The 25,554-nt window shown below is 27.5% G+C and overlaps 1 protein-coding gene across 1 annotated transcript in view; it reads left to right on the plus strand.

The window, feature by feature from the left end:
- The window catches only part of LOC100198211 (protein strawberry notch homolog 1), a 42,915-nt gene that overhangs the window by 15,525 nt on the left and 1,836 nt on the right, over window positions 1-25,554 (plus strand). Inside the window, exons 10-28 of the mRNA XM_065807359.1 lie at window positions 400-505; window positions 5,006-5,440; window positions 5,520-5,611; window positions 6,963-7,028; window positions 7,141-7,263; window positions 11,749-11,907; window positions 11,995-12,224; window positions 13,054-13,185; window positions 13,451-13,516; window positions 19,446-19,515; window positions 20,128-20,240; window positions 21,875-21,946; window positions 22,030-22,129; window positions 22,951-23,028; window positions 23,110-23,256; window positions 24,604-24,698; window positions 24,786-24,878; window positions 25,185-25,319; window positions 25,415-25,491. Of these exons, the coding sequence (XP_065663431.1) occupies window positions 400-505; window positions 5,006-5,440; window positions 5,520-5,611; window positions 6,963-7,028; window positions 7,141-7,263; window positions 11,749-11,907; window positions 11,995-12,224; window positions 13,054-13,185; window positions 13,451-13,516; window positions 19,446-19,515; window positions 20,128-20,240; window positions 21,875-21,946; window positions 22,030-22,129; window positions 22,951-23,028; window positions 23,110-23,256; window positions 24,604-24,698; window positions 24,786-24,878; window positions 25,185-25,319; window positions 25,415-25,491 (2,389 nt within the window). The remainder of the gene's footprint in view (window positions 1-399; window positions 506-5,005; window positions 5,441-5,519; window positions 5,612-6,962; window positions 7,029-7,140; window positions 7,264-11,748; window positions 11,908-11,994; window positions 12,225-13,053; window positions 13,186-13,450; window positions 13,517-19,445; window positions 19,516-20,127; window positions 20,241-21,874; window positions 21,947-22,029; window positions 22,130-22,950; window positions 23,029-23,109; window positions 23,257-24,603; window positions 24,699-24,785; window positions 24,879-25,184; window positions 25,320-25,414; window positions 25,492-25,554) is intronic.

Raw genomic sequence — 25,554 nt, forward strand, 5'->3', positions numbered from 1 at the left:
GTACAAAACATATTTCATCAACTTGTTGCTCTCATTTTTGGGGCAGGGGGGGGCACAAAATTTAGGGCTTTTTTGTTCCCAGCCTCCAATCATTGCAACTTTTTCAAAGCATCCTTATTTGACATAAGTATAAGCATAAAAATGTTTGGAGTTTGCTCTATGTCTAGAAGTTAGCTATCTCAAAGACCAAAAAAAGCTGGTTCCGGCTCAGAATTGTTTTTTATATTCTTGTTATACACTGTTTTATAAAATACTTCTTTTGTATTTAGCTTTAGTATTTTGACATTATTTATGAAATTCTTTCAACTTATTATAAAAAGTATTTATATGGACCAAAGATGGACAAAGCTTTTATTTTGCTATTATAAATGTTATATAGATGTTTTGTTAATTTGTTAGGTGCATCTGAACCAAAAAACATGGCTTATATGAATAGACTTGGGTTGTGGGGAAAAGGAACTGCTTTTAAAGAGTTTACCGATTTCATTCAGTCTGTTGAAAAAAGGTTCGTTTTGCTCTTTTTAAAAAAGATTTAAAATTTTTTTCACTAGTGTAGGGTTTCATGGAGACAAATGCTTCTTGATATAAAAGAATTGTGCTTTCTTATCAATGAGAAAATATTCCTCTTGAACAAATCTCAGATAAACTATAATAATACAAAATTGGATGAAATTCCAATACTTTTAAAAATGACAATTGACAACATTAACTTTAAAACTCACTTTTAACTAGGTTTGCCAGACATCCGGCAAAAGGAGGACATGTCCCCCTTTTTTATCTTTTGTCCTCTGTCAAGCAGGCGAAGCTGAAAATATTTAAAATGTCTGGCTTTTTCAATATTTTTAGTTTTGAATTTTTTCACATGCTTTATATATATATATATATATATATATATATATATATATATATATATATATATATATATATATATATATATATATTTCCATATTTAAACAGCTATTTTTAAAACTGGATAATTTTTATTATTTTTTTGACATTTTATTCTTTAATGAAAATGTCAAGTTCTACTAATAAATAACTCTGCACATATTGCTTTTCCAATTGCATTGCAATGTTTATTTTGTCTTACTTCATTCATTTGTCCTACAAATCAAAACAATAAAAGGTGGAACATAATTTCATTCCATTTAAAACTTAATGTTTTGAGATTATATAATTTTGAGAACAAAACTGTATAATTTTTTTAGTTTTTTTGTTGTTGTATAAAAACAAAAGAATTAAAAAACTTTAAAAAAGTATTGATTTATTCTTTTTCAACAAAAACGTTTTTAACTCAGAAAATGGGACAATATATTGTTGTTTGTTTTTAAGTAAAGAAAAATAATACAACAACAATACAACTACAATACTAATTATAGTAAATTATAGTAATATAATTGCTCTAATCTATAATTTTTATGGAAAATCTGATTCTTATATTGTTTTTGAAATTTATACTTTAAAGATTCTCAAAAAAACATACACATCAACAATAAGGCATAGTTAATTTGTTTTAAAAATGTTAATTGAAAGATATCATCATAGAGGTTTCCATAAATCATAAATATATAGACAGTTTATATATATTTTTTCAATTAGTATTTAATTATTGCATTGTTGTATAGTTTTGAGTAATTTTTAAGTATGAAATATTAGAGATTCTAAATTCTTTTTGGTTCCTAAAATATTAACGTTTTTTTTGTTTTGTTTTCAGATAATATAGTTAAAAAATGCCTAAAAATAAATGTATTCTTCAAGTAAAATAGCTTGTTGATGAAAAATATAAACATTGGCTATGTAAAAAAACAGAAGCTGTTGTGATTTGCAGTTATTGTGCTAAAGATATTAATATTGCTAACATGGGAGAAGCTACTTTAACTTTATACATGAAAGGTAAAGCGCACATAGAGAGATCTCCTTCTGCTAACAATGTCAAGTCATTGATGCCAACAGCTCCTAACACTTCAAATTAATGATTATATATCAAAATGCTCAAATAAAGCAGAACACCAAAAAACAATAAATAAAATGCTAATAAATACATCTACACATAAAGCTGAAGTTTGTTGGGTCCTTAAAATTGTGTATTCTAAATATTCAATGAATTCTTCAACTAATTCTGGTAAATTATTTAGTAAAGTGTTTCCAGATAGTGATATTGCTTAGTTGTTTCAATGTGGACCCACCAAGGCCAGTTATATTGCAACATTTGGATTAGCTCCCGTTTTTAAAAATGACTTACTTCCCTTCCCTATCTAATACACCTTATGCTGTTTCATTTGATGAATCCATGAACCAAGTTTTTCAGAAGGGTCAAATGGACCTTTTAATTAGATTTTGGGATGACAGTACAAGTATAGTTAAAACTCATCGTAATTCAGAGTTCGACAGTACACGATGTTATGCAAACATTCCTAAACTGTATTTCTGATATAGATAAATCAAAGATTCTACAAACGTCATCATATTAACCCAATTTTCATTTCAAATCCGAATAAAAAGTATACTTGTATCAATAATTTTTCAATTCTGTTGCAAAAGTTAGTTAATAATGGCCATTTGTCACCAAAGTCTGCCAAACTAGCAAAAAATCAATGTTATAAGTTTTTAGAAATAGTAGACTCAAATCGAAAATCGTTTCGAGATTTCGATAGTAAAAGCGATAGTCTTGATCATTTTTTCTCTGAACTTATTGGTGCAAATAAAGCTTATGAAGGCATTTGGGGCGTTTTTAAAATAGTTTTTGTGCTTTCACATGGTCAATCTTCTATTGAGCATGGCTTTAGTATTAATAAACAACTTCTTGTCAAAAATCTTAAAGAAAAATTCCTTATTGCCTTACGTCTTATTGAAGATCATTTGTCTTCCTTTGAAGAATCCCCTGATAGTATCAAAATTAATAAAGAGTTGCTCCAAAATGTAAAACAAGCTAGTAGTCGATATAAAGAGCAATCACGAAGAGAACAAAAAGAATAACAGTAGGATTTTAAAATGAAAAATTTTGGATGATGAAAAAAAGGTAGTTAGAGCAAAGTGCAGAATCTTGCATAGTCAAAAAACTACTTTGATAGAACAGTCTGATATGCTAGCCATAAATGCAGAAAAGCAAAGTAGTTTTGTTCTTTTGAAAGAATCAAATAAAAAAGAAACTGTCTTGAAAAATAAAATAAAATCAAGGATTTGTACAATATAAAAAAAAGATAATTCATGAAAGTGATAAACTCACTGCTAGTGTTGCAAAAGTAAAATTTACCGCAAAATTTTTTGTTAAATTTACCTAAAATTTTTAAAGTTTACTGCCTTTTAAATTTTAAATTTTTTTTTTACTTATTATTCTTTGAAAAAAAAAAAATCTTTAAAGGAAAATTTACCTTCTTCGATTTAAAATTTACCTGGAAATTTGCCAGTAAATTTTACCGGAAAATATGCATCACTATTTACTGCTTAATTTTAAAAGCAAATTTTTGTACACGTAATTATTGAGTAAAGTTTTAATTTTTTTGTTGTTTTATTAAAAATTTTTTGAATTTGCATATAGTTATGTAGCTGTAGTGATGTATCTATAAAAAAAGAGTTTGTAACTTTTTTTTTCAAAGTGTCAGCATCATCGAATAAATCCTTTTTCAACCTAAAACTCAAAGGTGTTGCAAAAAACCCAGGCAGCTGAAGCAACGTTGGGATTTCATATAATATTTTCTTATTTAACATTAACGGATATTATACTTTGTTGTTTATTCTCATCCAACGTCAGTACCATGGCTAGTGGGTCGGAGTCTCACGCCCCAACATAACAAAAGTCATTACCCCCAAAATCTTAAAGACCTTCCTTTATTTGGTATTAATAAAATGAAGTATGTCCTCCTTTATCTTCCTTTTAGCTTTTCTATGTCCTCCTTTAGGTGATCGTATATTTTGCAACCCTACTCTTAATAATAAAGTTTATATAAAAAAACTATAGCTAGCTTTTAACTCAATCATTGTATGCAATCTTAATTTTTTTAGTCACAGTTCTACTTATGATTTTGCTTCATTATTTTCTATATTATCTGTTGTTTTTTTTATATTTTTTATTTTCTATATTTTCTGTTGTTTTTCTTATATTTTTTATTTTCTATATTATCTGTTGTTTTTCTTATATTTTTTATTTTCTATATTATCTGTTGTTTTTCTTATATTTTATTTTCTATATTATCTGTTGTTTTTTTAATTATTTTCTGTATTATCTATAGTTGTTCTTTTTTTTCATTTTGCCTTTTTTTCCCCTACATTTAAATATGTTTTCATACATTGACTGACAAAAAGTTAACACATTTAGCAGGTTTTGATTTGGGTAAATTATAATTTAAAAATAAAAACAAAGCTCATTTGATAATAACACTTCCTGATTGTTAAAATAAGAAGGAAAAAGGTTGCACCAAATAGCAATTAGAATATCTGAATAAGTTTTCATAATACAGTGTGCAATATCAATCTAGTTGGGTTTATTTATTATAAGTTATTTGTAAAATAGAAATAATTTTATTTCAACAAGAACTCAAGTATTTTTAAGAATGTTGCTCAAAATTTTGTTATATTTTGTTTATATAAAATAAAAAATGATCAATATTGTTTTTTGGTTTGGGTTTGGTTGTTAAGTTAATTATCAGTTGGGTTTATATTATTAAATATCAGTATCTGGTTTATTTTGATTATTTTTTAGATAATAAGTTAAAAGTTTAATACTGTATTACTAGCATAAAAATTAAAAAAAGAATTATTAGTACTTTCTAAAAACTAATTGTTTTTTTAAATTAAAATGAATAAATTTTCAGTCTATTACAAAATTTTAAAAATTGATTGTCTAATTTCTGTCTAACATGTATATTCATTGTGAACTTGACACTTTCTACAAGAATACTTCTTTGAGTACAAATTTATTTGTATATGTTTTTTGATCTTATGTAATCAATGTAGTCAATGTATATTGAATAATAATAGTTATTAAAGTTAATAAATTTTGTTCAAGGGGTGTTGGGGCAATGGAAATGGTTGCCATGGATATGAAGCTGAGGGGCATGTATATTGCGAGGCAGTTAAGCTTTTCTGGAGTAACCTTTGACATAAAAGAAGTAAAACTTTGTGCTTCTTTCATTGAAATGTATGATGCTTCAGTTAAGTTATGGCTTGATGCTAGAGATAAGTTTGAAACAGCTGCTGACATTGTTGGATTAGATAGCAAGGGAAAAAAGACTATGTGGGGTCAGTATTGGTCTGCCCATCAGCGATTCTTTAAATATTTGTGTATTGCAGCTAAAGTAAAATCTGCAGTTGAAATTGCTAAAGAAGCAATTGAAAAAGGAAAATGTATACTCTTTGGACTTCAATCCACAGGAGAGGCACGTACTCTTGACCAACTCGATGAAATGGGTGGAGAATTAAATGATTTTATTTCAACGACAAAGTAAGTACTTTTTGATTCATATTAATTGAAAATGTATTTGTGTGTTGCTAACTTTTATTTTTTTTTTATTTTTATTTAGAGGTGTCTTTAGTACATTAGTTGAAAAACACTTTCCTACAACAGTGAATTCTAAAGCTAATCTCAATAACACTGATTGTAAAAGAAAGCGTGGTACTTTTTTTCCCCATTTTTATTTATTTGTAAAACAAACAAGGAAGTTTCATTTTATAGGATAATAATTTAAAATTTCATTGCTGCAGTGCTGTGCATTTCTTAAATTTATAAATTAACCTATTCATAACTTTACTTCAAATATAATTATTTTTTACTTTTACTTTTGTACAGAAATCAAAAATTATAGCTTTTCACCTGTTAATAAACAGCATAAACTAACTATTGCTTGAACTTTAATACAGTTAACTTATGTTAATATTTTTAAGAAAGACAAATTTATTTGAGATCAGTAATGTGTAAATTAAATTGTTGAACCAAATAAAGTTGTTTACTGTCTTATTTTAATCAAACATTTTAAATTAATTAATTTTAAACAAGAAATAAAATTTATTTTGAAATAATTGTAAAGTTTAAATAAAATTGACTTTTAACATTTATTTATCATGGAAAAAAAAAAGCGAAATTAGGTCTTATTAGGAAAATCTTGCATGAGTATTTTGGGACCCTGAATACAGAACAATTAGTCATAAAACAAATCTAGCCACCTTTAGCTTCAACTTGACTATTTATAGAAAACTGCTGAGCTCGCTGTTTATGAAGGATAATTTTAAAAATTCATAGTTTTTTACTCTAAAAAGATAGTTATGTTTAGTTAAATCATTTCTACATTACAGATGTCAATAAGACAGGTCTATATTTGTTTAGATAAGTTTAATTTTATTTTGTATAGAAATAAGTTTGATATTTTTATGATTTTGCTTTTCCAAAAGTACACTACAAGTTGTAATAATTTTAAAATAAAGCCTAAAGATAAAAACAATGCACTAACTTTGCAATACATGGGTTTACAGAGACCACAACAACTGGTTGTCAGCAAGTCCAATCCAATTTTTTAGACATAATGAACTATATCTTTGTTTATGATTTTTTTTTTTTTAATTTTATTTTGCAGACTGTCTTTTTAAAAATTGGCAATATGTCATTATCACTTACTTTTAATTTAAGTTGCAGCTAAAGATAAGTTTTATTTATTATAATGCTGTCAAACCCTCTTTATCTGACTAAAATTTTATTAGTCTGAAATGTTTTATTGAAATTTAAAGATTTTCTGTTGATTTTTATGTTGAAGAAAATAAAATAATTAGAATATTTCTCTAATTTTATTTGTTAAGTTCTGCAACACATGCATAAAATGTTTTTGCAAAATAACATCTCAATAGTTATTGACTCAGAGTAATTGAAACTACCAATTAAATTACTTGTAATTTAATGTAATATAATCAACAAAAAATATGCTGTTAGATAAAGCTTACAGAAACTAATAATTGTCCAATACAATTTTATCTAGATTGGAAGAAATCTCACAAACAGAAAAGACGACGATATCAAGATGGTGTAGAATTTATGTCATCAAGCAAGTTCTTTACTATATATTTATGTTTTTTTTTTTTACAAATAAAAATTTTAAAATGATATAATCATTATAAAATGTGCATGTATTAAAAATTATTTTAATTTTAATTTAGGTGACTCAAGTGATAGCGAAAATGAATCGAAAAATGAGAACAGTGATCTTATATTGTCTGATAGTTCAAAGGAAAGTGAGGAAGAAGACTTTTCTTCAGGAAGCTTGTCTGAATCGGATGAGGGTATTAGTTTATGATGTAAATAAGGCATTAAAATTATTTACTAATTGTTGTTGATGATTATCTATCACTAAAAAGTATCAGTAATTTACGAAGGTTTTTAAATAAACTACTAGAAAAAAATATTCTACTCATTTGTAAGTATATTTTAATAGCCTTTTAAAGTTTAAAATTATATTAATTTAGTTTTAAATATTCAGTAAAAATTGCTGAACTATGAGGTTTTAAGGCTGATATTTTAAGTAACTGACATTAATCCAACTTAACTTTCATAATAAAACAGAATCAAGAATACCCAAAGGTTCTTGAAATGAAATATATTTTCTACCAATTTATCTTTTTTAGTGAACTATTATGAGACTACTCTTTTAATTTTAACTAGAATTGAAACACAAATTTTCACATGTATGTGTCACAGGAACAGTTTTAAAGGGATTCTTTAATAGAAAGATAATATTCTTATATTTGATACTGTTTTTTTCTTAATATAACAATGGTTAGCAGGATGATATTTTAGAGTTACTCAAAACCATCCTTTTACATTTTTTTTTAATAAAAAGTTTTTAAATTCTGAAAAATCAAGGAATACCTGGTAAAATCAGGGAAAACTCAGGGAATGTGTTTTAGTTTTATATATAGCTTGAAGTTATTTTGCAATATACAAATTTTGAGTTTTTATTTTTATTGAAAGTTGCTCACTGCAGTGGTTTTTATAACTTTTATAAAATATGTTTAGATAAATATTTCATTAAATATAATAATATAAGATATGACTTCAGAAAAGACCTATTTTCAAGAAGATTGATTACAACACCATATTTGTAAAGATTTTTTAGGTAAAAAGCATCAATCTGCTGCAAAGCCTTTTAGCTGTTTCTTTGTTAATGGAAAAGAGTTGCGAGCTGAGCCACCAAAAAACAAACAACTACTGATTCCTTAATTAAATCATCTTTGTCAACTAATGATGAGATCATATGAGCACTGAAATCTACATAATTCTACTACTCTAATAATTCATGTGCAAATTTAAATAACTCTTTTGAAAAGATGTTTCCTGACAGCAAGGTAGCAAAAGATACACTGTGAGTTTCTCAAAAGTATCATACATTGTTACCCATGAACTAGCGCCATACTTCAAGACACTTTTAAAAAAAGAAATCACAAAATTAGATTTTTGCATTGTATCTTTTGATGAGAGTTTAAACAACATAACTCAAACATGTTAGATGGACCCACACATTTGATATTGGGATGTCAATGACAAAGTTAAAATAAGATATTGGACATCATCTTTTTTTGGTCATTCTACAGTTTCTGACCTTATTCCTCATTTTAACAAAAACTTATCAAGATTTGATTTAAGTTAAAAGTTTCAAGTTTCCATATATGGACCCTCTACAAATTAAAAATTTCTAGATGATCTAAATAAAAATAGAAAAAACAATGAGATGTCACAGTTTATAAATATTGGAAGTTGCTCCTTGCATATAATTCATGGTGCCTTTAAAACAGCTATCAAATCAACCACATGGAATATTAATAAAACTCTAAAAGGGTATTGGCAAATTCTTCATAAAATATTAACGAAACTCTAAAAAGGTGTTGGCAAATTTATCATGACAGCCTGGCTAGGCGTCAAGATTATGAAACAGTCACGAATGCAACAAAATACCCTCTTTTCTTTTGTACAACAAGGTGGGTTGAAAACAAATCTGTTGCAGATTGTGGCATTGAAATCTGGCCTAATATATGCAAGTTAACTGAGTTTGGGGAAAAGTTACCATCCTCAAAGCAACCCAAATCAAAAAGCTTTTTAATTGTCAAAAAAGCTGTTGAAGACAAATTTATTCTTTTAAAATTTGAAGATTTCAGCTTTGTTGCCAGCATATTAGAGCCGCATTTATTGGCGTACCAAACTGACAAGCCAATGGTTCCATTCATGTATACTTAAAAAGACTGTTGCGGACCATACTGAGCTTGTTTGTGAAACACAAAGTTATCGATAATTGGTCTATACCAGAAATTGATTTTCATTAAAAAGATTATCTCCTTAAGGGAAATCAAATCAAACTAGGATTTGCAGCTGAAACAAGATAGGCTTCTTTACAGAAGAAAGATATAATAACATTTACTGATATTCAAAGTTTCCATAAAGATTGGCACTAACATGTATTTTTGATTAATTGAAAAGTTCATGGAGCAAACTCCATTAGGGTCTATCGTTATATGCAATTCTCAGGTTTTGAACCCTAATGCATTGATAACAATGGCTCCAGAAAACGCTGAGAAGAAGTACAAATTTTTATTGACCCACTTGATTAGCTTAAAGTATCTTTCACCAGTCTTTTCTGAAAAAGCTATAAGTCAATTTACAAATTTCTTTAGAGAATTAAGGGTTTATCAAAACAATTTTCATGAATTCAATAGAGATAGAGTTAGTTTAGATGACTTCTATTTTGTGAAAGTGCAACCTAAATAAATATAACAAGTTGGCATCAACTGTCAAAATAATTTTGACACTGAGTCATGGACAAGCTTCAGTTGAGAGAGATTTTAGTATAAATCCTGCAGTGCTTGAACAAAATTTGAATGAAAAATCAATAACTGCAAGACAATTAGCTAAAGATCTCATGCTATCAAATAATCTTCAACCACATGAAACAAAAAGCAAATAAGAAAAACGAAAAAATTAAGAAACAAGATCTAGCACTTGGTATCTTAGATCAAAAGAAAAAGTTACATAAATAACTTTATATTGAATAGATCTCATAAAATTTATATTTTGTTAAAATGCATTACTTTGATCAAAATATCTTTTAAAAAAAAATTTAATTTTATGTTTCTAATAGAAGAATAAAAAAAAAGAACAGGGTTTAATTATCAATAAATTGCATAGAAAATTATATGGTAGATTCAAATTGTTATTTTTTAAATGTATTTTTTATATTTATTTTTTATATTTATTTGACTTTTATAGCTTTGTTTCTTTATTAAACTAGTTTTTGTTACTTAAAATTCTTCCTTTAACAGATTGCTATCAATTAATTACAAAGTATCTAATTTCTTTAAAAATTCTGATAAAAATATTAGGAAAACATGGATTCAGTTGCAAAATTATTATATCCTTCAACATTAACATAGAAAATTATATACTTTTTACCAACCGAAATCAGAGGAAAAGTACTTGAAATTGGGTGAAAATCAAGGAACAATCAGGGAAAACGGATTTTTAAAACTGCCACAAACCCTGCTATGAACTACCCAGATCTCAGTTAGGTATGGTGGGACACAATGAACACAATAAAATTTATGAACACAAGCATTGTTACAAAATTTAAATAGTATTTGCTTGATTTTTAAATTTAAATCCTTTGACCATGTATGTTTATAAAACATTAACATTTATCTTTTTTTAAGTTTTTTAAGGCTGTTTTTTTCATTAGTTAATTATAAATTATTTATGGTATTTATATGGTATTTATTTTGTAAAACACGCAATATTTTCAAACTTTTAATATGCATATAATAAAAGTTAAAAGTTATCAAATAATTTTTTTGTAAATCAAAAATAGTTTTTATTAAACTTTCTTTTTTAATTTTTAATTTAAAAATTGATGTGAATGATTTTTGTAAATATTTTTAAACAAAATCATGTGACCTTAAAAACCGGCTTTAGCGAGGTGTGTTTTTTCCATATGAACACGAGCTGAAATTCATTCCGCCTATCCGAGTATCTCAGTTAGGCGGGATGTTTTTTCTCCATATGATCATTTCCTAAAAACATTGTTGCTACTCTGTTTTCATTTTTTTTATTTATTGATTTGGGGTGAGTTATCTCAAATAAAACCATTAAGGCTATAACCACAATTAAGTAGCCTCCTCGTCTGTAGTGGCCTTTTGTTTTTGTTTTGTTAATTTACCTCCCACCCCCAAAGCCCAGAGCCCAGGCTTTGGGGGTGGGAGGTAAATTAACAAAACAAAAACAAAAAAAGTGATGTATAGTTTGCTCTTTCTGATCTTTTGTTTAACTTCAATACTTGTCAAATCTTAGTGTTTTCATTCATTTCTTAGTGTTTTTTCTTAGTTAAGAAATGACAAATTTCATTGTCATTTTTAGCAACAATGAAATTGAAAAAGTAGTTTTCATTGCTTGAAAATAAAAAATAAAAATTATTTTCAAGCTATCAGCCCTTTTATAATTTTAAATATTAAAAAAAAAATTTATTTATATGGTAAAATTTTATTACATTGGGACAATTTTTTTACACTTATCTGATTTTAGAAAGGAGGCTGTTTCTTACATATTTTTTACATATATTTGTATTTTTTTTGTTTATTTAATTTGTTCATTAATTTTTTTTTTCTGTGTTGGAAAATGATGAAGGTCCTTTTTTCAGAAGACTTACATTAATCACACTTAATTAAGGATATAATATTAAATATAAACATAATAGCTTATAATATTTTGTAATATTTATTTAATTCCAGATGCTTGGATGAAAGACTCCAGTGAAAAAAAATCTAAAAAATCAATTAAAAAACTTACAATTAAATGCTCTGTTGATCCAAGTATGAGTGCTCTTGCTGCTGCTGGGCTAAATGTTGGTCACAAATATTCATGGGCAAATTCAAATGAAAATAGTCTTGGTGATTTGTTATTTTTACTTTAAAAGATTTTATAAATATTTTTTCTGAACAATTTTTAATGTAATATTTTTATTATAAATTTTTTAGATGTTACAAAAAATATGAAAAGTAATCGCGCTAAGACAGCAACACCTTCAGGTTTATCTCTGCGTTTAAATAATGTAAAACAAGTGTCATCTCATTTGGATCAAGTTCAACATTGTCAACAGATGAAGAAAAATTTACTTGATCAACTTGATGTTATTGCACCGTATCTGCCTCCTAACACTCTAGATGAACTTATAGATGAACTAGGAGGTCCTGAACATGTAGCTGAGGTTTAAAAATAATATCAAATTTTTATTTTTTGAATTTTTTAAATCTTATTTAAGGCTAATTGTCACTAAAGTACTCTTAAAGGGATCCCAATGTGCCAAAACAAATTATGTATATGTCTTAAAAAATTCTTAGAAAATTTAAATTATGAAAACAAATTTAGTTTAATTTAAATTATCAAAACAAATTAGTTATCGAGTTATTAACAAAAAAATTTTTTGTATCTTGTTTCTGTTTCTAAGCCTTGGCTTAATTTCTGTTTCTAAGTTTTGGCTTTCCGCTTAGGTTTTCTTTTCTCTTGAAACAAATCTGGTTTGTTTAATGAATGATGTGTTCACCGTTGAGATTTTTTTAAATAATCTAATTTACATGAAAGCTTAGGTTTTCCCTTTTTAATTTGCGATTATAATAAAACTTTTTTGTTGCAACTCAGTTTATGAAGCATTTCAGTTCTCAGATACCACTCTTGACAAAATAGAAAATGTAACTAAACTTTGATCAGGCTTTCCTTACATAATTTCATAAAAATTGCATTACAATTAAATAATTAAAAAAAAAAAGTTTTTCTTTTCACCAACAAATTTATTTTTATATTTTATTACCAAAAGTATTATTTTTGGTTTTTAGATATTATTAGAATGAGTTTTTTTTAACAACCTGCATCTGTATTCTCTTCCCTAATTTGTTTTAACTTCTGTAATATGTATTGAAATATTTTTCTAATTATGTAAATATATTTTTATTATGCACTTTATTTATATATAACTTGTTTTGGATTGTGTTAAGTTATGTCATATCTTTGAATTTTATGTTTTTGTTTTTTTGTTATAGATGACAGGCAGAAAAGGTAGAATTGTTGCTAAACCTGATGGAACCTTCGGCTATGAACCCCGCAGTAAAGACGATGTACCATTAGAACTGTTAAATGTTGCTGAAAAGAAACGTTTTATGGACGGAGAGAAAGTATATTTTATTCAATAAATAAAAGCAAAATTTTTATTTTAAGATATTTTTTTAGAGACATGATTTCAGAGATAATTATTCTATTAGATATGATTTTTACAAATTCAACTCTTTTTTAAAGTCATATGCTTTGTTTCAAACAAGTTAAAAATATCATTGAGAAAATTTATTTTTATGAAATTTATATTAAACAATTTTTTCTATATCCTAAACACATAATTACTTAACTCAAGAAGTATATTAAATTAGTTATATTTGTTTTTAGTTGATTGCTGTGATTTCTGAGGCTGCAAGCTCTGGCATCTCTTTACAAGCTGACAGAAGAGTCAATGTAAAGTGTTATTTACTTTTTTTTTTTTAAATTAATATATATATATATATATTAGGGTGTCCCATAGGGTGTTCCGAAAATTTTTTTTTGAAAATATGAGCTCCCTGGTAATTTTTCCATTTGACTTGATAAATATAACCATTGTTCAAATTTCAGGTCAATATCTGCTGATTTGACACTGCCACCAGCCTTTTAAAGTTATCATGAATTATTAAAGTTTAATCTTATTCATGAATTTGGGATAATAATGCAGAACATTAATTAATACTTTTAATTGATTACAAGTAATTACTTGTAATCAATTAAAAAGAAAAATTATGATAAAATAAAAACTGTATAAATTGTAAAAATATGTATTTCCATCATAAAAGAAAATGTTGGTAACTGATGTTCCAATAAGTCCAACAGAGTTATATTCATGCATTTACATACATATTTATTAAAAAGAGTTCTACTTTTTCATCAACATTGATGCTTTATCAAACTTTGGTATGTTCTTTCTATGCTGTTCCACCACTTGGAAAAGGTGCCGCTTTTGATTTTCATTCCGTGTTAGACTTTGATTAAAGTCAGTAACTAGTTTAACTGAATTTTCCGCTAACTTAAATCGTTGACAACTTTTAGGTCCTTTAATATCCCAGATATGTAGTTAAATTTATAATTTTTTGACCATTCATCGAGGTATAGTGAAAGATACTTTGTATTTACTTTCAAAAGAGCAAAAGGAAGCCTGAAACCTTTCCCAATTAGAGAGCTCTCTTTCATGTATTGATTCATCTGTGGCATTACTGGCACTCCAGTTTCCATATTTTCATCGTTTATTTTTTTCAGAATTGTTAAAGCAATTTTCTTTTTTTCATGGGTAGACACAGATCCTGAAAAGAGGGCAAAGGGTGCAACTTCTTCACTTAGGTACCATAGGTGTCTTGTTTGAGCTATCAAAGCTGCTTCTGCTACTCCTGGGTCAATTTTTTTAAACATTTGCATGTTCTTCCAAAACTGTAGGTCGTTGATAGGAGCATCTATGGCGTTTGAAGATGTCAACTAAACTTTTACATAGAATATGCTTGTAAATAGGCAAAAGCGATGCAGTTTCTGAATCATATTTTTATCATAACCTAAGTACTCACTGAATGCATACATTTTAGCTGCTTATAGAATGTTTGCCATCCATCTAGCGTGATGGAAAGCTCCTGGCTTAAGCCATTGTTCTCCCTATTTCACATTTTTCTCATCAAGGAGTAACAACGTGACATAAATGCATTCCCTATAATCATCTCTTATAAATGTATGTTCTTGGAGGGACAGTTTAAGAAAATTAATCCTATCTTCTTTTGTGGATTTCAACGAATGTTCATTTACGTCCAGCAATTTAAAATTGTCATTCTTTTGAGGGATTGTGTCCCAAGAGTTCTTTAATTTTAGAAATTCTATATTGGTCGGGCCTGTCGTTGGGCCAAACAGGTGTTTCCATACGGACGACAAAATAATCTCAAAGATATGGTGGCGACATGGTTAATAAAACAGCTTAGAGTTCAACTTTTTTTCTAGAATGACAGAAGCTCCATTTTTCCATCCTGAGTTGGAAGCTGTGGTATCAAATACCATACCGATGATAGATTTGTTCAACTCCCAGCCTTTAATGAGATCAAAGCTTGTCTCTGCTTGGACTAATCCTGTCCCATTCATAATTTTTGGAATGCCCAGCAACTTTTCTTCTACATAATTTGGTGCACCTGGAACTAAAACTGCCAATCGTTCCCCATCCCCTTCAATAATTTTTCCATCCCAATGAATTGTTAGAAAGTCCGGCTTGTTAAAGTCAGATTTGATGTTTTTCGCAATGTCTTGGCGATTATATTTACTGGCATTATAGGAACTTGTCTTTGATAGTGTAACACTACTACAGGAAGCACATCCTTCTTTCCCAATAGCTCCCAAAAATGCTGTTCTTTGTCCCAAGGACAAGTTCAGCCTATCAGCGGTTTGGCAAATGTTTGGATTCAAGAATGGATTTTTTGGCAATAGTAGCTGAACCTTATTTTCAGTATCGGTTGTTTGATTATTTTTCAAGATTTTTCTTTGATCACTTTGCATTTTTTTGGCAAGTATTTCACTGATGCTTGCTTCACTTGAGGATGAATCACAACCTTGATTTGCTTCACTTTCTGACGAACTTAAATGTTTAATGTTTGAATTCTTTAGGCCTTTTTTTACCAATGTTGCCCTCTCTTGCTCTGTTTTGGTTCGTTCATCTTTCATTTTTAGTTTTTGCGTATTGATTATCTGGTGTTCCCACTTTTACTCTTTTGTTATCTTTGATTGCAATGAAAAACTTAATGTCTTCACCTTTTTGTTTATCATTCCGTAGTCTGTCTTTCCGAATGGTTTCTTCAGCGTTAATGTGGGCAATGAAAAAATAGTTTTCAAGCATTGCTACAAAACTATTTTGTTTAGTTTCATTTGATTTTTGGTCTTTTCTTTATTGAACGTTCCTGTGTTCATCGTGCAATTTAGTTATTTTTTCTTTGATTTTATCTTTTCTTTGGGTTTCAATACCGGTCTTATGCCAGACTTCTAGAACTGCTTCACATACTGCATCAGCAACAATTGAATTTGATTTTATTGATTTCTCAGTTCTAAATTCACAGTTCTTAAAGTGAAAAAATAATTTCAAAGTATCCCCATTAGTAGGAATAATTGTTTGGCTCAGAGCATCAATAGAATTTCCTATCAACCAAATATTTTGTGGCTGTTGTCTTCTTTTCGATATTGTTGATTCAGCCATGTCTAAACCACCAATCATATACTAACAATATAGTTAAGGTATGTATATGTTTTATTCATTTATGTTATAATATTTATATTATACATATAAATTGTATTCATATTAGGTAGTTGTTTAAACTATATTAAGATAAAACTAAACCCATCTAAAGGAAAAAAACGTAACATTAAACCCATTTTTGGATTCAACAATGTAAAAGTATTTGCTAACAAAAGGCTGCCAACTATAATTTAAAAGGGTACATCAAAAACCTGAATAATGTAATAAAACACCCACACTTAACAACAGTCAACTTGTCAATGGAGTGTAGCACGAGGGGATTGAGTTGAGATGTCAATTTATGTTATAACACGATTTTGCCACATACAATCCTGTTATTTACTATACAATTTAATAACAATATAATATATATATATTCAACTTACCATTAATTCTGTTGATATATATGTTTGTTTAGTGTTTACCAACTTAAAATGTATGGTATAAAAAATTACATTAAGTATAGGCTTTTATATGGTAAAAAACCATAAAAATACATAAATTCTACTAAATCTAGCGCACGGTGCAACCTTAAACGTTAATTCAGGCTTAAAAAAATTTAACAATATGTTTATATAAACAATAGAAATGGGGAAATCGCCAGGGAGCAGAAAAAATTGAAAAAAAAAGTTTCTCCATTGAATTACAGAACGCCCTAGTGTCCCAAAAAACAATATTTTTGAAAATAATCTGCTCTCACCCCTTAAATGTGTTCTATCTAATACAAAAACACTAGGTTTAAAATTTTTTTGAATAAAAAATATTTTAAGGGGTCCCTCAAGACCCTCGAATATTTAATGGTCCCTAATATTTTCAAAAAAAAAGTTTTTCAAAAATATGTCAACCTGGTACTCAAATAAAGCAAAATTATATAAAAAGTTCAAAAATAATATTCATTTCGAAAAATAACAAATATATATATATATGTTTTTCTGTGAACTTAATGTTGTTTACTTCATCCGACTAATTTTTTTTAAAGATCAAAGTTAGTCATGTGACTTACGCTTTTATTATCATTGGTTTAGTTATAAATAACTTGGACAACTGAGTTTTTTACACGGTAAACATTGGACAACAGTGGTTGTTTCAAAGTTGCCCTTTTTTTAAATGACTATAGAACATTGAAACACAGATTTTTTGTTATCAATTTTTAAATTAAAATAGCTTAGTAATAAAATATATATCATGAAAATATATAAAGTTGAAATTTTCAAAAAGTGGACATCTGGGGGTTTACCCGTGTGGTCTTCATATATGTGTGTGTGTGTGTGTGTGTGTGTGTGTGTGTGTGTGTGTGTGTGTGTGTGTGTGTGTGTGTGTGTGTGTGTGAGTGAGATATGCCGGGTACCTGGTTTGGACTTAAGGACCTGGTAATTGGGCTTTTCCCCAGGCACCAGGAATTGGCCATTTTGTTGTAGTACCTGGCACCAGGAATCTTGAAAGAAACTTTTATTAAACTTTAACATTAAGTGCTGTAACTATTTGTTTATATGATACTTTAAATTGTGTCGAAATATTATTAACAGGATTACTTTTAGTTTAACTTTAACAAATCAATTTCTTGATATAAATCCAAAAGTGTTTTGAAGTCAATAACCACAAAGCCCTATTTACTCAATATAGATGTGGCTCATATATTTTTTTAAATATATTTTTGCAGAATAGTCAGAATATATTGCAAATAGGAAACTGATTTATGCGGATATTTGAATATCTTCCTTTTATAGTGAGATTTTTTTCACAAGAGAATTTTTCAAAATTGATAGAGTTAATTTTTAAAGATCTTGATGTTTTTGGCTATAACAATGTCAGACGGCAAGTTATCAGTGGCGAATCCAGGATTTTTTTGGTGTTTGAGATAGCTAACTTCCAGACATAGAGCCAACTCCAAACATATGTATGTTTATACATATGTCAAAAAATGAGGCTTTACAAGAAATTGCGATGATTGGAGGCTGGGCACAAAAAAAGCCTTTTAACTTTATCTAAAAATCCCCATTTCAAACATGAGGGGCAACAAGTTGATAAAATACTTTTTGTACTATTCTCAACTAGACTTATATTCATCAATAAATTTTAAGTTATCTCTAAGTTATAGTATAATCTCTCAGCATTTAAAAATTAGGACCATATATATAAAGTTTATACCCCCCTCAATTTGAGGGGGTTACAAATTTTATATGGTCATAAAAATAGAGCAAATGTTTTATCAATTTGTTGCCCTTGATGTTCGGGGTGGGGGGAATTGGGATGAAGTTAATAGACTTTTTGTTCCCAGCCTCCAATCATTGCAGTTTTTTGCAAAGCCTCATTATTTGACGTAAGTATAAATATACAAATGTTTGGAGTTTGCTCCTTGTCTGGAAGTTAGCTATCTCAAACACCAAAAAATCCTGCATCCATCACTGCAAGTTATTCCAAATATTTGTATATAAAATATATTAAATATACTAAATTAACAGATATTAAAAACTTTGAGGGAGAAAAAATATCTACAGACATAGGGTTTTCACTTAAGTCTGCATAATCTGAATTTGCGACCCAGAGCGCAAACATAGCATAGTCATTCATCAAAAAGAAATTTGATATATTTAGGCAAACTTAACAAGCGCAAATTAATCAGTGTCATTTAGTGAAAACAATTCAGCGCTAGCGATTTCACAAGCTTTTATTCCAACTTTTTTAAATGAAATTTGTGCGAGGTACCTGGTCTGACACCTGGTATATATACACACAGAGATATATATACACACACAGATATATATATATATATATATATATATATATATATATATATATATATATATATATATATATATATATATATATATATATATATATATATATATATATATATATATATATATAATCTTGTGAACACTGTTTATTTTCTCCTCTGTAAAAATATTTTTAAAAGTTTTCATTCAGTATTTTAGAAAAATATTTTATTTTAGAAAAAACATACTTAAAAGGATGTTTAATCTTGTTTTTATAATGTGTTGTCTATGTTAAAAGTATGGCGCCAAAGTATATTTTGCAACTCAAAATTTGTTGAAATTATTTTGTTTATAGTGTAGTTATAAAAATATTTTTTTTCAATAGAATCAAAGAAGACGTGTTCACATTACTTTAGAATTACCTTGGAGTGCAGACAAAGCTATTCAACAATTCGGTAATAAATCACACACTTTATTGTTTTATAATTGGAACCCCAGAGTTCAAGAGGTTCAAGTGACATGAAATAAATGAAATGTGTTAAATGCATGAATACATTTTGAAAATTTTAATCTATTTTGTGTTAAAGAGAGAGATCTAAGCAATTGTTTCCACAGGTGCTGCCATTTAGCACGGTGCCCCTTAACCACTTAATATTGCGTAGTTCAAACTTGGAACCCTAAATTGAGAGGTAAAGAAGTCTAAGTGTGCACCATCAATTATTTTTCATTCATAAAACCAATGATGAATGTTGTAAATAATTATTATTATAACAAAAACTCAAAGACCTGATTATTCTTCTGGTATGCCATTAAAATGATGCAATATTAATTTTTCCTCTTACAAATAATTTTTGACTTTGAAATGTGTTTTCTCAAAATTTTAATTTTGCAAATATATTTGGTAATAAGATTTTATGAGCTCTGGGCTTCTCCATTTTAATTATGCTTCCTGCTACTTTAACAATAAGTCAATATTATGTTAAATAAGCCAAAAATAATAATCTCTTATTACAATTTTGGTTTGTGTTAAAAAGTCCTCTAAGTAATTATTTTTCATTTTTAATCAGGTCGAAGTCATCGGTCTAACCAGGTTTCAGCTCCAGAGTATCTTTTTTTGATATCTGAACTTGCTGGTGAACAAAGATTTGCTTCAATTGTTGCAAAACGACTAGAGAGTTTGGTAAAAATATTTTGTTTTTAAAAATAATAATAATAAAGAAAGTTACTTAAAGTTTATCTTTTCTTTTCATATATTATGTTTTTGTTATATATATTATTTTAAACAGTCCCTGGCCAAATTATTAGATGCACTAAAATTGTTTAATAATTGTATGCTTTGCACGAGTTATATACAATACTTTTCAGTATTGCATGTAATACCTTTTAAATACAGTTTTATTCTAAGCAGTTAAGTTTTATTTTAAGCAGTTAATTGTTAATTTTGTGTGCAGTGTTTACATAATTAATAGAAACATTTTTATTACGATTACAACGGCAATTTTTTACCACAAAAAAAAAATCTAAAATAAAGACTAGTTGGTATTTAAATATTTTTTTAAACTGCAAAATATTTGAAAGGTTAAAGTTTTCCTAAGCTAGTGTACAACAAATAAGAGAGAAAGTTGAGTTAGGGGACAAGTTAAACTTGAAATGAAAGAAAAGCTGACGGAATGCCTATTTTTGCTCTGATGTTGAAAAAAGTTCAAAGAAAATTTGCCTAGAAAATAAATTAGCTACTACAAAATTGAAAAAACTGCAACTCTTTTATGCACTGATAATGAAAATTAAAAGATTTAGATTTTGATGCCTGCCAGGAAGCTTAAGTTAACAGCGATGAAAACAAAACATCTGAACTGGAGGTGATAAAGGCGTGAAAACAGAAAATGTGACAAAAAATCTGTCATGTAGAAGGGTTTAAAAATTAGTAGCCCTAGGTACAATAAGCTTTTTAAAATTGTACCTAGAGCCACTTGCTATTGTACCTAGGGCCACTTGCTATTGTACCTAGATTAAAAATTTATTTATTTTTCAACAAATTTATTTTGTGTTCCAAAACAATTCCAAAACAATCGCAAGAAGAAAAAAAGTTCTGCACCAATAAAAGTTCAACCATCTCCCTCGTTATCAAGCGATTTTTTTTGCACATAGGGCCCTAGGTAAAAGCAAACTATATGGTCCTAGGTTCAAGGAATGATAGCCTTATGAAAAGTTTCATCTATTGATGAACCCTGATTCAGAGGAAACTTATTGAACATCACACTTACTTACAGTACTTAAGTAACAAGCAGTATAATATACAAGGACTTATAGAAAAGCATTTCCTCTAAGATTGTAAAACAATCTAAGATAGCAGCAGTAAAAACTTCCTTAAGACCATTATTCTGCTGCAGCAAGAGTGTTGCTACATGGAGGCAGTGGGATGAAACAGCAATAAATTTTTTTATTGTTCTTCCTTTTTTTCTTCTTTTTCTGAAAAAGCCACGTTGTAAAGCTAGTAAGCATATGCTTATCTAAACACGTTATATTAGGTGTGTGTGTGTGTGTGTGTGTGTGTGTGTGTGTGTGTGTGTGTGTGTGTGTGTGTAATATGTATTTTTATATGTATTGATTCTAAAGTATGTTATTCTATTTTTACTATTTATCATTTTTAAAATATTTTTATTTTTAGTAAAATAAAATTTTCTGTTCTATATAACTAAACGCTATTAAAATCACTTTGCAAATGCAATATATAAATTATCTGATCAAGCAAAGAGTTTATTATTAGAGATAATTTGAATTAGAGATTTAAATTTCTACTATCTTTTTAACAAGGGCGCTCTTACACATGGAGACAGAAGAGCAACTGAGTCAAGAGATTTGAGCAAATACAACATTGATACCAAGGTTGGTTTTTTAAAAAAAATTTTAAACAGTTGTTTGAGTTCATAGAATTTTCAATTAAATTAATCTATCTGTCATAATTTTAGTATGGGCGGCAAGCTCTTGATATTGTTTTAAAGTCAGTAATTGGTCAAGAGAAACCAATAGTACCCAGTCCAACTGGCTACAATGGCAACTTTTTTGAAGGTTTTATAAATTTTTCTTTTACTAATTAGATTCTTAAATGTTCTAAAGTTCTACCTTTTGTAGAAGATTTTAATAAAGTTTTTTTAGAAGCTGTTTACTAGTTTTTTTATCTTTAACAGATTTATTTGTTTGATCTTTTATTGTTACATTACCATAATTTCTCATCTTTTGTTTTTATCTTTATTTGTTCATTATATTTTTTATGTATATCTTCAGGCTTTCTCAGGAGTATTGGACTTTCACCCACCTTTGCCTCTATACTAACATAAATTAGTTTACATTGACTTAAAAAAATTCTTGGAAAATTTAAATTTTCTTTAAAAAAAAATTAGGTTACCTGTTTTTATGTTTTTTAGGTGGAATTGCGTTTTATGCACATAAAAAAAAAAGAAAAATTCAAACTCGTATTTCTCGTATTTTATTAAAAATTCAAAATCTCGTATTCAAACTTTTGTATTTGAAATTAAAAAGCTTTTTTACCAACTTTGTGTATTTATATTTAAAAAGTATTGTTACATAATCGTAGAGTAATCATGAAAAAGAAAATTAAAAAAAAATTAAAGAAATTTAAAATTCAAAACAAATCTTAATAAAAAACTAGTTTTAAAGATGCAAAAATCTGTAGTGGTAAGCAATTGTGATATCCTTCATTTGAGCGTTGTCGTTATACTACCATCAGGTAGTACCAAGTTATTTTATTACAATTACATCCCATGTCATTTTACTATCATCAGCTCATTATGTTAAGGAATGCCAGAAGTTAATGAATGCTTTTGCATTCTTTTAATGTAAGTTTTTAATTCACAGTACTAACTTTCTAGATGTCAAGATTAGTTTGGTTGGTATTGGACTTATTCAGAAAGATGAGAGAACAGGTTCTTGTACTTTAGCTGACAAAGGTATGGATTTGAATTTTAAATACTTTTTTTTATTTAAAAAAAAAAAAGATGTTTCTAAAAATAGAATTTTTAAAAATTCAGATTGTACAAATATAAGTCGTTTCTTAAATCGAATACTTGGAATGTCTGTTTCTCTACAGAACAATTTGTTTCAATACTTTACCGACACTTTAGCAGAAATTATTAAAGAAGCAAAAAGAAGCGGAAGATGGGATGAAGGAATTGTTGGTAAGCATCTTGAATTTTATCTTTATAAGTATTTTGTAATTTCATAGGTCCGTCTCCTAAAGATATACTTAATATAACATTTACTTGCATTTTTCTACTTGATAAGAGGGATTTTTCATGGGGAGGGAAAGGAGAAAGAAATATTAAACTTGGAAAGAAATAATAAAACTTGCATAGTGGCGCAATTTGCCATTTTGTAAATTTCATTTTTTTATTCCAAAGTGTTTTATTGGCTTTCTGTTTAGATTTATTGAACTTACTTTTCTGTTGCAGGTTTTTTTAGTAATAGTGATATCAGCTGTGTGTTATCTGACTGAGCTATGGATATATTGCATTAAAATCTAAAAAAAAAATTAAAAACTTTATCTTGCTTTTTGAATATCCAGCATATTTTTTAACATAAAAAAATTTATTATTTTTTTTTTAAAGGGTTGATTAGTCAAAAATCCATTATCTTTTTCTCTGTAATTATCTTAAAACCTTCTTTAAACAAACCTCTGATTCAGCCATTTCAAATGATATTCAAGTTTTTATAATAAGATTTACTAAAAAGATAACAAATATTGAAATTAATTTCTTTAATGTTTTGGGTGAAATATTTGTTGCTTACTTGTCCAACTTATTGACAGCTTTTTTTTAAGTTTTATTTTATTGTATTTACCTCCTTAAGACTACGGTAGCCATAACCTTTTGGCTGTGGTAGCTATAACATAATAGTCAAGTAAGCTACTTTTTTATTATTATTGTGGTTACAACCGTCACTCAAACCTTTAAATTCTTGACAATATACACAAATCTTGTTTCTCTATACATGTGTATTGAGTAGTATACAAAGCAAGTAGACTGTATATTAAAAACACAGTGGTTGGAGGTGAGGCACTCTTACGCTGCCACTTTCTTTTTAACACCCACACCTCCCTCAACATATTTTTATTATCACCCAACATATTTCTATTATATTCTATAATCAAAGTTTACAAATATTTTCATAAATCTGGTATATCTAACGAGTTAAATTTTATTATATTCTGTTATCCAGCCATATTTGAAAAAAATCATGTTTGGCGCATCTTTTATCAAGATACAATCAAAAATATTTTAATATATCTACTAATAAGCTTATATATAATATTATTAGAATTAAATGTTCACTTTATTTGTTTTAGTAGTTGTTTTTTAAAACATCATTTCTCTCTGCCACTAAATGATTTGTATTTTTCATTTATGAATATTAAAAAAGATGGCTTTTAAAACAAATATAAAAAAAACTTATGATTTTTAGCGTCTTTGCAGAGCAACATTATTTATTTAGTATCAAATTATTTTTATGAGCAATTTTTCATTTAGACATTGGTTCTCAAGGTGAAGCAGTCGCTCAAGTTGATGTTCAGACATTTTTTTGTCCTTCAACATGTGGTGAAGTAACAACTGAACTTCGAACTGTAAGAAAATTTTTATCAAAAGTATTAGTTTAAATTTTTAAATAAATACTCTATAAATTAAAAAAATTCTTTTATGTTTAAAAACAGGTTAGTGTTGAAAGAGGTTTGTCATTTTCAAAAGCTGTTGAAATGAATGCAAAATCCCATGATCCAAATGAAGGATTTTATATTTCAAAACAAGTATGCTTCTCTTTTTTTTGCTCATTTAAATCTTAGTTTCAGTTTGCATATGAAATAAGAGTTTTGTTTTTTAAATTAAGTTTTTGTAATGTTTTAAATCAACTTGCTAGTTTTCTAATAATACAATATGAAATAAACATTAAGTTGTGATTAAAAACTGTGATTAAAAATAATAAAATGGTTATACAAATTTCCTTTTTTTTATAATTATTTGTATAATTGTTTTTTGTAATTATTTTGTATAATTTTAAAAATAGTTTTTAATAATAGCATTTTAATATTATGACTTTTTTTAATTAAAATCAGCTTAGAAATGGTAAAAATACAGCAGCACTTGTTCTTAAACCTCACGGAAAACTTCTCTACGCAATATATAGACCAAACATTGGACTTGCTCAAAAGTTTGAATCCTTAGAAGATATACAGAACAAATATGAAAAGGTATAGTATCAAATTAGATTATTAACAACACAACTATTTTGTCCTTATTAAATTTTGCATTTCTATATTTTGATTTAACATTTTTTTTGTCACAGGTAGAACCAAGTGATGTTGAAGTCATATGGAATGAACAATATGAATACTCTGAAAAAAATTGCTCTCACGCCTTTTTGTAAGTTTCTTTTTATTATAACACTGTTTTAGGTGATTGAAATTGTTTTGTAAACATTTATCC

This window comes from Hydra vulgaris, chromosome 10 (genome assembly GCF_038396675.1).
Source record: "Hydra vulgaris chromosome 10, alternate assembly HydraT2T_AEP".
In the NCBI taxonomy this organism is placed as follows: Eukaryota; Metazoa; Cnidaria; class Hydrozoa; order Anthoathecata; family Hydridae; genus Hydra; species Hydra vulgaris.